Here is a 14947-nt window from a genome sequence, read left to right on the forward strand (position 1 = left end):
CTACTTACTGTCAGGCACACTCTGGCTCCATTCCCTCCCAGGTCCAGAGCACATGCAAGCTCTGGCCCCTGCCTCCTGCTGCTGCTGCTGTGTGGCTAGGCAGGGGCTGCCTGCTACCTAGAGGTATGTAGAAAAAACATTTAAAGCTGTGTCTATGTCCAAATCGCCAAATCTCTCTCTCCGGAGGGTTCCAATTCTATTTGGAGAAATTAAAGGGTCTCCTGATTTGATTCAGATTCGGAGATTCACCCACCAAATTGGGCCAGATCTCCGCCGAATCGAATCAGAGACCAGAGCTTCACACAGCCCTAATGCCCGTGCCTTATAGATGTTACCATAAAGCATCCACTGGATCTGATAGCCCTATCTGTCAATCAACTAATAACCTTAGCTGCTGAGCCCCTGGTCCCAGAAAGGCTTTCTGTTCTCTGGGCCACTGGCCCTGGTCTGCTTTCTGTCTGCCCTAGGCTTCAGCCCCTCTCCAGACTTTAGCCCCTCTTGGCTTAAGCCTGATTGTCTGTATCCTCCTTACTGTGGCCTAAGCCTTCTGCACTCTGGGCCTTGTCTCTGCTCTGCTCAGGCTACACTTCAGTCTCTCTCTCTCTTTCTCTCTCTCTCTCTCTCAACTTGCATCCTGGTTACTACCTGTCTGTAGTAACCTGTCTTGCCCAATCCCTGGCAAGGCTGAAAGCAATTGCATGCCACTTAGGCACTGCGACAGCCTCCTCCTCCTCCCCAGTAGTCCCAAACCAAGCCACCAGTCTAAAATCCAAAACAGAAACCAAGCATCCCAGCTATAACTGAAAGACTCCAAGCCTATGGGCTGTATAACAAGTTTCCCCTCTGCCCTGGCAACACTTCAGCGCCTTACTTGCACCACCATGGCAGCACAGGAGTCATCTGGGTACTCTCCTGTAGCCTTCCAGACCAGAAGCTAGTACCCCTGCATCTTGCTGGGCCAGACTGCCTGATTGAGCTCAGGCACTGGCTTTATGTGCCTCCTTAGTCCTGCCCCATCCCATTATGTGACTGCAGGCACTCTGCCTGGCAGGGCTTAGCTTCACTGTCTGCAGCCCTTTGCTTCTAAGCTGCCTCCCTGTCTGCCTTGGCACAGTTTGCTACCCTGTCTCCACTCCATGGGTGAGTTTCCCTCCTGGGATTGACCTCTGTGTAACTAGCAGTCTATTTGTGGACAGCCAGCTCATTAGCGGTTAGCCAGCTTCCTAGCTGCCAGCCCTCCTTGATTTAACTCAGTCTGCTAGTTTCCTCTTACAGTAACAGGCTAGTTTCCTCTTACAGGAGCCTGGAACCAGTAAGTACCAGGCAGCCCATGATTTTTTCCATAGATTTTTCAGAGAAGAGGTTCAGATAAGATTGACTTCAGGTATCCAAAATTTTGGATGGTTACCCAGACTGAATCACCAAACATTTGAAGTTCCAACCCATTAATCTTGTATCGGATATTGTGTGGTGTATGTTTTAGGGCCTTCCATATTTGAGCAGCATATGGCAAGAAAATATCGGTCTCCCAGGATTGTTTTAAATATCCTTTATTTTAAAATTCCTGAGGAGAATATTTCAATAGATATATAAAACACATTAGTGATCCCCAAATCAGTGATATATTGCACATGTTAATCCAAAATGAATTCTGAGATCTCAAAGATTGATGCCGAATGCACATACTATACTACGATGCTGTGTAATAGAACCCCTATGGAAAATGTACTTAAAGCATACATTTTGGGGTAGATCCAAACTTCTCCAAGTTATTTTTGGTGGATTCAGAACTTTAGGCCTGGTTCTACCTCATTAAGTATTGCACTTTTTTAAACATATGTTATGTCATTCCATGTATTATTTTACTAACATAATCATATACTCATTTCAGATACCTTAATTAAAATGACTGTTTATATATACTATTAATTATACAGTATAACCTGTAATATATTGTAGTTTTAATAGTTTGATTATTTATTTCTTCCTCAGGGTCTCTCACCACCACAACCTGTTTTTCTCTCTCTTTGCCCCCTTCATTTTCCTTTCACCAAAATTAGCTTACAGAACTGTTCTCCATCATGGATGCACTGATCAATATAAAATGATACCTCTTGCACAATGACAGCATAACTTTTGGGCATGGTTAAACTGCAAAAATGAATTTTAAAAGACCTTTCCATTTGGGTTCACTAACCCAGCATGTCCTATTAACCAACCTGAGATAAAACCATGCTTTTTTTCAGTGTGGAGATGCCCTTTGAAGTGCCCTCCTTCTTTGGCAACTCAGATGTGTAAATCCCAAGTCTGGCAAAATATATAAGTTAATATTTAACTAACTTAAAACATGAACAATTCCTCATGCTTATTTAAGCATGTGATTAAGTGGTTTGCTGGACTGGAGCCTTTGAGACCAGGACCTAGTCTGCCTGGTAACACAGAACATTTACCAAAAGGTGGCAATCCAAGCTGTTCCAGTATTTTGTGGTTTGGAGCTATTGCATAATTTTCCAGGTTACAGCATCATCATTACTGATTTTTTTGCATAGTTAATGCATTCTTTGTCACTTGTTGCAGAGCCAGATGTTAAAGTTCAGCAGCATGGCACCAGATTTAGACCGTCTGAATGAGCTGGGTTACAGACTACCTCTGAATGATAAAGAAATCAAAAGGATGCAGAATTTGAATAGGCGCTGGTCTGTTATCTCCTCGCAAACCACAGAGCGATTCAGGTGGGAGCAGTTAGAGGGCCATATATTATTCTGGGTTAGTCATCTTTAGCTGGAAATGGTAGTTTAATGCACGACATGTGAAACTTATGTTACAGATATTTCATTAACAAAAGCTACTTTCCTTTGAGATAACTAGGACCCCCTTTTTATAAAGAAACCATGAGCTTGTCCCTCTACGTTGAGCACAGAGGCTGCTTTGTAGAGGGAATGGCACTAAAAGGAACGTGACAGTGCTTTTGAACACAAGGTAACATTTACAGTGGGAAAATTGGCACTACTTCTTTTCATATAGATTAAATAAATAGGAAAGCAGATGTACACATGTGTGTTTTGTGTGCACTTCTGTAAAAATATTTTTTTCAAAGATAAAGCAGCACATGAGTTTTAATTAGATCTGTTAAATAGCTCTCCAAGAAACCACTTCAGCTTTTTGTTTGGGTGTGTGAGACCTGGAGACCTTACTGAATCAATCTTTCATCTTTTCAGTAAGCTACAGTCTTTCTTGCTGCATCACCAGACCTTCTTAGAGAAATGTGAAACTTGGATGGATTTCCTGATTCAGACTGAGCAGAAGCTGGCTGCAGAGATTTCAGGAAACTACCAGAGTCTTTTGGAGCAGCAGAGGGCACATGAGGCAAGTTACAACAAATGGACTCTGCTGAGCAATATTTTACTTTATCCTGAAAATGGTGATCTCTGTAACTACTGAGAATCAAAAAGGTCAAAAATCCACTTGAGCCTAGTAGCCCAATGGGCTAGCATGGGTAAGACCCATCAGTTTCCCAACAGCATGCAAAGGAGTATGTCTAGCATTGTATCTCTCTCTCTTGATAAGCAAGTCAGAATTTACAGCTGGTTAAATGGGTCCAGTCTTTGGCATGTGTGTAAAGGGAGGTGCAAACAAACACTTCTAGAGCCATAAGAAGACATCATAACTGTTCTGCCACCGTGCACCTCCCCACTGAAAATATTGTATCTTAATAACTGAAGCGGAAGAGTACATAAACATATAGCTCTGTTATTCAAGTGTATGTGTAACCTTTACTTCCAAGTTTCCAGATATCATATATTGCTTTTTTGACCATGTGCATGCCACTCTAGGTTCCCACATACTCTATGCAGCAAAAAGATTTCATCAGCAGCACCTATTCAGTCCCTTCATATGTCCTATCTTCATGCACCTTGTCTTCTTAACCAACCTGAGAGAGAGCTTCTATTTCACTCTCCTCTTTTTTGTTACCATAATATATGGTACCAACTGACTTTAACCCCAAGTCATCTTGATCTCCATTATTAGTAGGAGATCAAGTACTGAAGTTGAAGCACAGGGATGGTCCCCCTGTCCCAGGGGTGTGGGGAGACCTCCAGGGCCAGAGGATCACTGCACAGGTGACCCCTCCCCTCCCTCCACCTCCCAGGAGTGCAGGAAACCCCTGGGGCCGGTGGACTGTTGCAGGGGTGATCCCCCTATCCCGGATGTTCAGGGAAACCTCTCGGGCAGGAGGATTGCCACATGGGTAATATTAGAGTGTTGAAGTGTTCCCATACCTGAATACCTTGCTTATAAAAGACAGTTCCTTTGAGCAGTGAATATCATCTCAACAAGAATCTTTAATTGAAATCAGGTCCTCCTATCTCCAGTATAATCTTGCTCTTGCTTTCTGTCACATGGTATCATGCCTACTGGTGAGAGCTCACAAGTAGCTTCATTTTCATTTCCTACAGTCATGTCTCAAATGGGTTTTCATTCCAGGCAAGCACAGTCTAGGCCAGCTGACTATTTTAAGAGATGTATGAGCCCTTAAAAGAATCATGAAAGAACACAGCTAGTGTGCATTGGAATGCTCTCCTTTCTTCCCGTCTCAATGAAAATAAAAGCACTAGGTTCATCTTTAATTGGATAGGTGGCACAGGTAATTCAGGGCACCTGGACTCCATGGTAGCTGCTACTCCAGTTTACTAAAGTACAGACACAGAGCACTTCTAACATTTCCTTCCATTTAATCTCAGACAAGTTCTGAATCTCATAGTATGGTCTGTGCAATTTGTTTATGATTTAATAAACAATCAAGAGGAAATCTGATCCTCCCAGTTATGTGCCAAGGAGGTAAACTGCTGCAGTTGAAATATACTGCATCAGATCACCCAGCAGTATTTGCTTGGAGCTCAGAAGGCTCATGCTGACATTGCTGCAGAGGTCAGGAATGGGGGGTGCATACTGTAGTAGTACATTTGGTATTCCAACAATGGAATCACTTTTCCATTGGCTGTTTGCATCCAGCATTGACAAGAAATGTTATAATTTTTGTTCCATGTCCAATCTAAATCAAGGCTTATTAGGAGATGCCTTTATGATTCTGTTGTGTAATCAGCTGATACGTCCTTTTTTACTCATACTATTAATGCCAAGAGTTCTGAAAAGGGGTCAGACAACTCTTACAATAATCACTTCCTGTGCAGCAAATGCAGTTTTGTTTTGAAGCTTTTTCAGGTGTCCACCAGCCCTCCCATACACTATCCTCTCAGGACAAATTTCCCATCTTGGGATAGAGGGAAGCCTTATCATCCCTTCTCATAATAAGGTGTTTGGATGTCTAATTTGGAAATGTATTTTGTTCACTGCTACTTCTACTCTTCTTATCCAGCCATAGAAAGGAGTTTACAAGACATGCATACATTTCCAAATGTATTCCACTTTTCTCCCCTTCAGTCAACATTACTGGATATATTATAACTACATCACTGAACTCTGAGAACCACTCCTTCAGTTTAGTTAGTCTCTTTAGTTATCAGCTGCAAATGGCTTTGACAACTCCACATCCTTGCATATCCAGCTGCATCAAAATTTCTCAGAGGGTTTATAAAGGAATTTCCCCCCAAGTATTAAAATCTCCATTTTGAGATCTCAGTTCAGTATTTGCATCTGTAATGAAACCTCCATTTTACCTGTTAAACATGCTTGCTACTTCATCTTTCTGTGAAAGTCACCTGTCTTAGGGCTTCAAAGATGGTAGGGGAGTCAGGAGTTTTATCTTATATCTAACCATTTCTATATTTTTTCATCACAACAAGACCCTGTTAAATGAGCCCAAAATTTTTCACCAATCATAGAATCATAGAATCAATGACTCAGAAGGGACCTAGACAGATCATCGAGTCCGACCCCCTGCCATGGGCAGATAGGAGCACTGGGGGTGGCAGGGGTCATAAGACCCCAGCCAAGTGCCTATCCAGTCTCCTCTTGAAGATCTCCAGGGAAGGTGAGAGCACCACCTCTCTGGGCAGCCTATTCCAGGCTCTGGCCACCCTTACCGTGAAGTAGTTCTTCCTAATATCTAACCTAAACTTCTCCTCCCTCAGCTTGTGGTCATTGTTCCTGGTGACTCCAAGGGGGTCCCTGGTGAACAGACTTTCCCCGAGCCCCTGCTGGTGGCCCCTGATAAAGTTGTAGGCAGCCACAAGATCCCCCCTCAGTCTCCTCTTGTGGACACTGAAGAGATTCAGGTCCCTCAGCCTCTCCTCATAGGGCTGGCCACGGTGGCCCCCAACCATGTGAATGGCCCTCCTCTGGACCCTCTCCAGGTTCCCCACGTCCCTCTTGAAGTGCGGCGCCCAGAACTGGACACAGTACTCCAGCTGCAGCCTGACCAGCGCTGCATAGAGGGGGAGCAAGACCTCTCTGGACCTGTTAGTGATGCCCCTGTTGATGCATGACAGGGTGCGGTTGGCTCTGCCTATTGCTTCATCACATTGGCGACTCATATTCATCCTGGAGTCAGTCCTCTGCCTCTGTGCTGCCGAGAGGGTCAGCCCCTAACCTATAACCATAATGCTGGTTCCCTCTCCCCAGGTGCAGCACCCTGCACTTGACCAAAGCAGTTTCGAAATGACACATTAACACATTTCATATTATTTCATTACTGGTGTTTGTCCCAGAGCTCTATTGCATATATTCTCCATTCCTTAGATATTAATAAGGCCTTTACCCTTTTTATTTACCCAATATTAAATCCTTCAGGCTGTTCCCTAGATTATTCTGCCAAGTGAATAGGAGGTGATGCAATTCCCGTGAATGCTGTCAAGCTGGATCTCAAACTATATCCAACTTTGTCTTGGCCTTTCTAATAATCTGACTCATACCATAGGTAATTGTATTACAGCCCAAGCTGCCTTAAAAATACCTGCAGAGCAGTGACTGGGTTTCCAGTCATTCTCTTTTCCAGAAGCTATACATTAATGCAAGCATCTATATCGGACACCTCTTTTGGTAGGACCGTCCTATTACCAGTTCCTCTGTAAACCTCCAGGCACTAACCGTCTAACTCATGTACTGCTTCATAATCTCCCATGGTAGAATTCACATGGGTACAAATGTTCGAAGACAAAAGGGAAAAGTTAGTTACCAGTTCAGTAATTGAAATGTTACATCACTATGATCATTCCGACACTTTCCCTCTGCTTTTCCTTTCTGCTTCAAATTCATCTGCTACAAAATGTTGGAACCTGTGGCAGTAGAGGAGGTGGAATGATATTACCCCACTCTATGTATCCTCTGTTTAATGCACAAGGATGGCTAAGCCACGTGTTCAATTCACATGGACAGTTCTGGCAAAATCTCTAGTCTCAAATTCATAGGGCGATAGCATACCCACAAGCACACAGGCACAGCACATCACAAAGTTATGTCATTACTGAAAAGATAAGTAACCTTTCTTTTACAGGACTATTTCTTGATTTTAACATTTTTTTTTAAATCTGTAAGTTGCACAACATTTATTCACAACAATCTCTTAAATCCCACTATTCCCATGGACCATCCCAGCCACTCTTTTCTACTCCTACCCTGTTAGGCTAAGACTGAACTGGTAGGAATTCTGTGATTGCATCAATTTCTTCATGATCTTTCTGAAATTCACTGGCTTACAGGGCTGTTTTTGCACTAATCAGATGATTAAGTGAGAAACCCCTTTCTGCCTCAGATACCTACATGGGCTTTGTGAAACCCAAAGGAAATCAGGTGGCATTATTGTTCTCTAGGAAAAAAGTGACTTAAGTACTTTTGAGTTAGCATCAGAAGCCCTAATTAGAAGCACTTCATTCATTTTTGGGAATAGGATTTAGCTCCCTGCATCACTTAGGCACTTTCAAAAGGTGATCCCTTGTCTCTTGTGTCTGAGTTCTTTGGAAAAGTATATTAAGTAATCATACAGTGGTTGCAGTCCTCAGTTGGTATAAATCCATCATAACTAGATTCACATAAGTGACATTATGGATTTGACATAAAGACACTGTGTGCACCTAGCTTGTGTTTAAAATATGCTGTCAATTACATGCTTGTGCCAAAGAAGTCTAAACGTAGTTTCTGCTGAAACTTTTGGTTCTCATGGTTTGGTCTGAAATGTGGGTTATAGATCCTGAAAATGAGTTTATGGTTTATACACACACACAGTCACAAGAATAATAACAAAAATTGGCATGTTTACTCTTCCTCCCATTGAAGTTGATATCAACACTCTCATTGAATTTGTTTGCTGCAGGATTCAATGGTAAGGAGCTTAAATGAGAACTGAAAATTCATGTTATCAGTGTAGGTAGGTAGAGATAAAGGCCCTGAAATTCAGAATCTTGCTTTTACTGTTGTGTCTCTGTTTCAAATAGCTGTTCCAGGCAGAGATGTTCAGTCGCCAGCAGATTTTACATTCGATCATTGCTGATGGGCAACGCCTCATAGAACAAGGACAAGTAGATGACAGGTAGACATCCCTGCACTTTTTTTTTCCTTTGGCGTAGTGGGGAGGGAGGTTGGTTTTGTTTGTTTTTGTTTTTTATATGTGTTAATTTATTTTGAACGTAAACAGAATAGAAGGAATATGGTGCCTACTCCTTAGAGATTGTCATAATAAGCTAGGCAGGCAGAGGTGAAGTGGAAATGGATGAAACTCTTAGCTTAGTGGTTTAGTTACAGATTGGCCTTGTCTTAATAATACCGCGTTTGTGTTAGAACAGGAATATAATAAGGCCCTTCTCCTTCAACCTTGACCTACCTCCAGAATGGGCCACTTACTGCAGGAGGGAGCAGCCAGCTATATCTGCTTTGAACACTTGAGGTGCCTACACACGTGCATCGAGGCTGCTCCGACACACTGTAATTACAGTGTGTCAGAGCAGACTCGATTAATTACTAGGGCTGTGTGAAGTTTCAGTAGCCGATTCAATTAAGAGGAGATTCTGCCCGATTTGGCGGCCGACTCTCCGAAGCGAATTGGGAGACCCATTAAAAGGTCCGAATTGAATCAGAAGCCTCCAAATCAATTCAGAGAGAGTCAGTGCCAATTTGGAGATTTGGCCATAGCCTAAACAGGCAGCAGTCCTCAACAACGCTGGACACATCTGCCTCCAGCTGGTAAATCTGTTGAGGTGGGCAGGGGGGGAGGGAGGGGGTTTGGTGGGAGCAGATCAACGCCCCCACCATGATGGAGGAATTGGGACAGGGGCTGGGACAAGCTGCTCAGCTGGGGCAGTGGGGCAGAGGACTCGGGGAGAAGGGCTTCAGCCATTGCGTGCCATCGTGCGCCACCAGTCCAGGAGGGAATGGGAATGGGCGTGTGCCCCCGGATCTGTGTGGGGCGGGCTGGGCTGGGTTGTGTTCCAGGAGGCTAGCCCCAGCCACCCGCTGCCAGGCTGCACTCCGCAATGTGGATGGAGCCAGGGCTACACTCCAGGTAGCTAGCCCCAGCTGCAGCCCGGAGCGCAGCCCTGGCTCCGCCTGCCCCATAGAGCACAGTGGAGCAGGGGTTACGAGTGGGCTGCAACCACCCTAAAATTCCCCATGCCACCTGCCCCTCACCAATCCAGGTGCATGCACCCACTGCTGTGCCCTGCCACTACTTGCCCAGCTGAGGCAAAGCCACGGCTTGTCTGGGAGGCGCAGGGTGGCTAGAGCGGCTTCCATCACTGCACGCTGCTTGAATAAGGCAGTGTAGTGGCACCATGCTGCACCTCCCCATCCCAGCTGGGCGAGCAGTGGGAAGGCATAGCCCCCACTCCCAGCACCTTCTGCCTGGAGCAAGCCGTGCCTGCATCGCACCCCCCCCCGCCCCGCCCCAGCTTTGCAAGGGGCTGCAGAGCTCCCAATGCTACTCGGGCCACATCTCGCATCCCCCCGCCCTGGCTGGACAAGCAGCGGCAGGATAGTGCCCCGACTCCCAGCGCCTTCCACCATCCATCCAGAGTGCAGCCCGGCCAAGCCCACCCCGCGCAGATTCAGGGACACACACCCGCTCCCATGCTGTCCTGGACCTGTGGCGCGCAGTGATGTACAGTGGCAGGAATGCTCGTCACCAAGTCCCACAACCCGTTGCCCCGGCTGGGCAGCTTGTCCCAGTCCCTCACTGTGGGGGCGTTGATCTGCACCCCCTCCCCCATACCCCTTCCTTCCCCACTCCACCCACCATAAGAGACTTACCAGCTGGAGGCAGCTGTGTCCAGCATGGTCAAGGACTGCTGCCTATTTAGTCTATGGCCGAATCTCCGCATTGGAGCTGAATCTTTGGATCTGATTCGGCCGAATCGAATTGGGACAGTGATTCAAATCGCCAGATCGAACCGGGACAGTGATTCAAATCACTGAATCAAATCACTGTCCCTTTGAATTGGCCAAATCTGAATCCAAATGCAATACTTGCTGCTTCGCACAGGCCTAGTAATTACCACACTCCAGCAGACTTCAGTGTCACATGTATCAGCATCCCTGTCACACAGCACTCAGGCGCCCTGTGCCTGAGAGCAGAAAACAGCTCGGGAGAGACCCCTAGTAGCAAGAAGAGGGTGGGCCAGCTGCCAGTTACCAGGGCAGCTAGAGTAACAGGTGCTGGTTGCCAGGACAACCACTGGGGAGCCAGCTGACAGGAAGGGGCAGGGCCTGGCCCATATAAGCCCAGGTGGGAGGCCAGGAGGGCAGTTTTCCTCTGGTGTTCAAGGGAGGAGGAGCTCAGCCAGTGCAGACAAAGGGAAGAACCCTGACTCTGTGAGCAGCCCCTGGTCGCTGCTGTGGGTTGGAGTGTTTTCCCAGTAGGGATTGAATGTTGTTTGGCCGGACGGTCTAGCTTTTTATGTTATAGCCCAGGGGCTTTGTGTTTTTGTGTTTGCTGTTTTAACCAGAGGACTGGGTGAGGCTATTAGGGGTTGGAGGAGGCCTCATAGGGGCTCCATGGTAGCGTGGGGACCCTGGTGCCAGAGAGGGCGTGGCATTTTAGGGTGCACTGACCCCAACCCCAGCGCAAGGGGGCAGTGCAAAGCCCTGGAGCCAGGGGGCAGTGAGAAGCCCCAATGAGGGAAAGGAGAGGGCCAAGTCACAGCAGGGCCCAGGTCAAAACCACGTCAGTACCATCTGCGAGGCTTGGGCTGCGGTGTAGGGGAGGAAAAGGAGCCACAGATAGCGCCCCTTGGCACCGGGGCGCATAAAGTGGGCAGCCTCCCACTAACTACATCAATCAATTAATCAATTAAGATCAAGGCGTGGCAGACGAGTAAGCAGGCGGTTGGCCCATAACAGGAAGGTGGAGTCACCAATAGAAAAGCTCCAGTAGAGATACTCCTGTCACAGTCCCCATGCTGAAAAATGGTGGGGGGGTACTTTAACTAAAGCTCATTTGCACCCCCTTCCCTCCTGCATCCCGAAGCATGTGTATAAACACCCATGGGGATAACTCTATACCAGGAAACCCTCCCTACTGGCTTTTACAGCACAAATGGACAGAGGAGGAACCAGCATCTGGTCCAGAGAGTTAATTTTAATATTGATGATCAAACTCGTGGGGAAAAAACCCAAAATACACACCTTCATAGGACTGTATAAGGATTGCTGCAAAGTTTCCTTTAGATAACTTAACCCTAATATAAATTGTACTACACATCAGAATTTTCTCTGAACTTTCATTAGTTCTCCCTCTTATTTCAAAGTCAGTATTAGGCATCTTCCATAGCTAGGTTTGTCTGAGAGAATATTGTGAGCTTGCACTGTGTGCACCAATAATTTTGACAAAATATTTTGATTTGAATTAAAACTTTTTCATTGATAAGAGAATTTTATTTTTTTGGCTCTTGGGTTTTGGTCTGAAATGTGGGATTATAGACCCTAGTTGAAGGTTAACTGCCATATGCTATAGCCATTCATTCCTTTATCCATGGGCTTCATTATCAGCTCTCAAAAAATGTATTTTTTCAGCTTTTCATCCACTGAAGAAATAGGTTAAAAATACAGTTCTCACTTTGTATTTCTCTTTTTCTGTAAATAGGGATGAATTTAATGTGAAATTGACCCTGCTCAGTAACCAGTGGCAGGGAGTGATTCGCAGGGCACAACAGAGGAGGGGCATCATTGACAGTCAGATCCGTCAATGGCAGCGTTATAGGGAGATGTCAGAGAAACTGCGAAAATGGCTTGTGGAAGTGTCCTATCAGCCCGTGAGTGGGCTGGGCAGTGTTCCTATCCCACTGCAGCAAGCCAGAACGTTGCTGGATGAAGTACAGGTAGGTCCACGTTGTTTTGGGTGGTGAAAGGGGTGGGAACCATTCCTTTTCCTATGTTTAATTGTTTTAATTGAAAGAAGTTTTGTTCATTTTTAAAGCGTGTTTGATTCAGAATAACGGTAGTCAAAAGTCAGTGGAATCCACTTGCAGAAATACTGTACATGGCTGTTTTTTTACAAAAGAACATATCCTGTGTGACACTTCTCAAAGAGAGAGAAACCTGGAGTTCTAGTCTTTAAAAAAATACTTTGAGTAAGCGAATGACAAAGTATGCACAGGACACCTGATTGGGCCTGTTCCTTCCAGTTATTTTTAAAAAGTGTTCACTATCTCTGACTGGCATTTGTAGTCCTATATGGTTGCTATTTAACTAATAAATGCTTATTCTTAAGTAAATGCTCCAGGCAAAATAATGTTAGGAAGACCTTGAACTCTCATGTTGCCTTCCTTCCTGCCAAGTCAGAGAAATCTATTTACCTCCTTAAAGTATACACACATCAAAGATGAGAAATAAGGTGTTGAGGCATTTGTGTAGGTCACAGGAGGAGGCAGTAAAGAAAAGGCTTTGTCCTGAAGAGGTCATGAGCAACATGGATAGAAAAGTCAGTTTTCTTTGTTTTCACCAAGGAAGAACTCTCTGACTAGTAATTACTGAAGGACTTGTAATAAGGGTAGCTTCAAGCTTTTGGGGTAGTAGCCCATAGTGCATAGCCTAAGTTGTCTCATGGAACATTTTATCAGTTCTTGACATAGGGTCACTTATACACAATCACTTACTGGGACTAGAAAGAAGATGCTAACAAAAAGTGATTGATCTTTACAGCTTAAAGAGAAAGTCCTTCTGCGACAACAAGGAAGCTACATTCTAACTGTGGAAGCTGGAAAGCAGCTGCTGCTCTGTGCTGACAGTGGAGCGGAAGCTACTCTGCAGACAGAACTCTCAGAAATTCAGGAGCGCTGGACATTAGCCAGCACCCGATTTGAGGAACAGAAGAAACAGCTCACCTTCCTCCTGAAAGTAAGGTCATGTGATGAATGAGTAGGCACAGAACCATACACAGTAACTGTTACACCATGGTGAGGTAGTATGCTCTGCAGGAATGAGCATAGTTCTTGGCATTAGAAACTAAATTTTGAAGTGTGATTTACATCTGTATGTAAAAGAAGATTTCACCACACTGCCTCATTTTGCTTCGATTTTCCCAAACATGGAGTACAATCCACCTGCAGTGGAATCCACCTGCAAAAAATACTGTACATGGTTGTTTTGCCCAATATAGCATTGCTTTTGAGATCCTCCTCAATGAGAGGGAAACTTGTGGTTCTAGATTTTAAAAAAATCCTTTGAGGAGGTATGTGACAGAATATCCAAAGTACATTTGATTAGGTATAATTTAAGTGACTTCTGTGAATATGTGAAATAAGTATAAGAGTCAAGGTTTTTACATGTGCTAAGTATGTCTATTGACATTTTTATTTTATGTTGTAGAAAATATGAGCATTTAATTTTACCACATAAAGTTTAGTCATTCATCACGTGGAGACTAGTACAAATATCACAGGTCTTTCTTTCTACTTGTAATACTAATATTCTGTCTGTCTTAGCTAAAAATGAATCTGATTTTTTTTTTTACCTCCATTACTTTGACTCATTGAATAGGAGTGATTTCTGGATCTTGAACAAGAGATTTTTAAAATGTGTGTTAATTTAAGCAGTACTTAGAATAGGTGATAAATTCTGTATAAGTACTCAGTAAGATGGCCACAGTGGGTGCACTTTAATGTGCAGTAGCCTAATTTTACTGCGCGTTAAAGCATCATGTAAAAAAACATGGTATTATGCTAATGCACAGTAAAATAGGCTACTGTGCATTAAGTATCACTTAAAAACCTTGCACATTCACTACTGCACATTAAGGCAGCCTAATGTACATTTGTTTAGTGCCTTACGTTGGAGGTACTAAATTTAATGCACATTAGGAAGAGTACCTTAATACATATGTGGATGCACCCACAGTTTCCATGAATTAGAATGGGGCTCATGTAACTATATTCCCATGCAGGAAGTTGAAAATTTTGTCTTATTCTGACTTAATGCATGAAAAGCTAAATTCTTTCTAGGTGTAAGTTCAGCAGAACATTTCAAATAATTTGGTTCACAGTTTCTCCAGTCTTGTAATAAGAAAGAAGCAGCAAAATAGCTAAAAAAAATAAATAAATAACAGCTATAATAGATTATAGCCATAAGCCAACAGGTTTAGAAAAGGTCCAAAAAAATCACTCTCCTTCATTCAGGCATCTTCTACCCTTTTCCCTGCTTCTGACTTTGTCTAATGTTGCTTATAGTCACTAAATCCCTGATGGCTCATCAAGGCTCACAGTCTTGCATATTTGAAGGTTTTCTTGTAGTAGCATCTAAAACACGTTGAAATGTCTCCCAGCAAAGAAAAACGTAGAACCTCATGCCCAAAAGTGAAAAAAGGGAGAGAACCTAGAGCAAATATTACATGGGTGCTTCAGGGCAGTTTATATGGTTCTGGACAGCAAAAACCCTAATTATAATCCAAAAAGGAGGCAGCATCCCAAGTTGCTCTGTAATGATCCTATGGCCAACTTGTGGAGCACTGGTGGTAGTTCCTTGAAGAAGAATACATTTTGCCCTTTGCTGTATGGGTGACCCCACT

At 44.2% G+C, this 14947-nt stretch overlaps 1 protein-coding gene across 4 annotated transcripts in view; it reads left to right on the top strand.

Annotated features, from left to right (window-relative positions):
• The window catches only part of SYNE1 (spectrin repeat containing nuclear envelope protein 1), a 631505-nt gene that overhangs the window by 549316 nt on the left and 67242 nt on the right, over positions 1-14947 (top strand). For all 4 annotated transcript variants that reach the window (XM_019526891.1, XM_019526894.1, XM_019526892.1 and 1 more), the window contains 5 exons: positions 2578-2732; positions 3219-3366; positions 8391-8485; positions 12029-12263; positions 13087-13281. In XM_019526891.1, coding sequence (XP_019382436.1) covers positions 2578-2732; positions 3219-3366; positions 8391-8485; positions 12029-12263; positions 13087-13281 — 828 coding nt within the window. The remainder of the gene's footprint in view (positions 1-2577; positions 2733-3218; positions 3367-8390; positions 8486-12028; positions 12264-13086; positions 13282-14947) is intronic.

Source organism: Gavialis gangeticus, unplaced genomic scaffold (genome assembly GCF_001723915.1).
Source record: "Gavialis gangeticus isolate Ggan-Ray unplaced genomic scaffold, GavGan_comp1, whole genome shotgun sequence".
NCBI lineage: Eukaryota > Metazoa > Chordata > Crocodylia > Gavialidae > Gavialis > Gavialis gangeticus.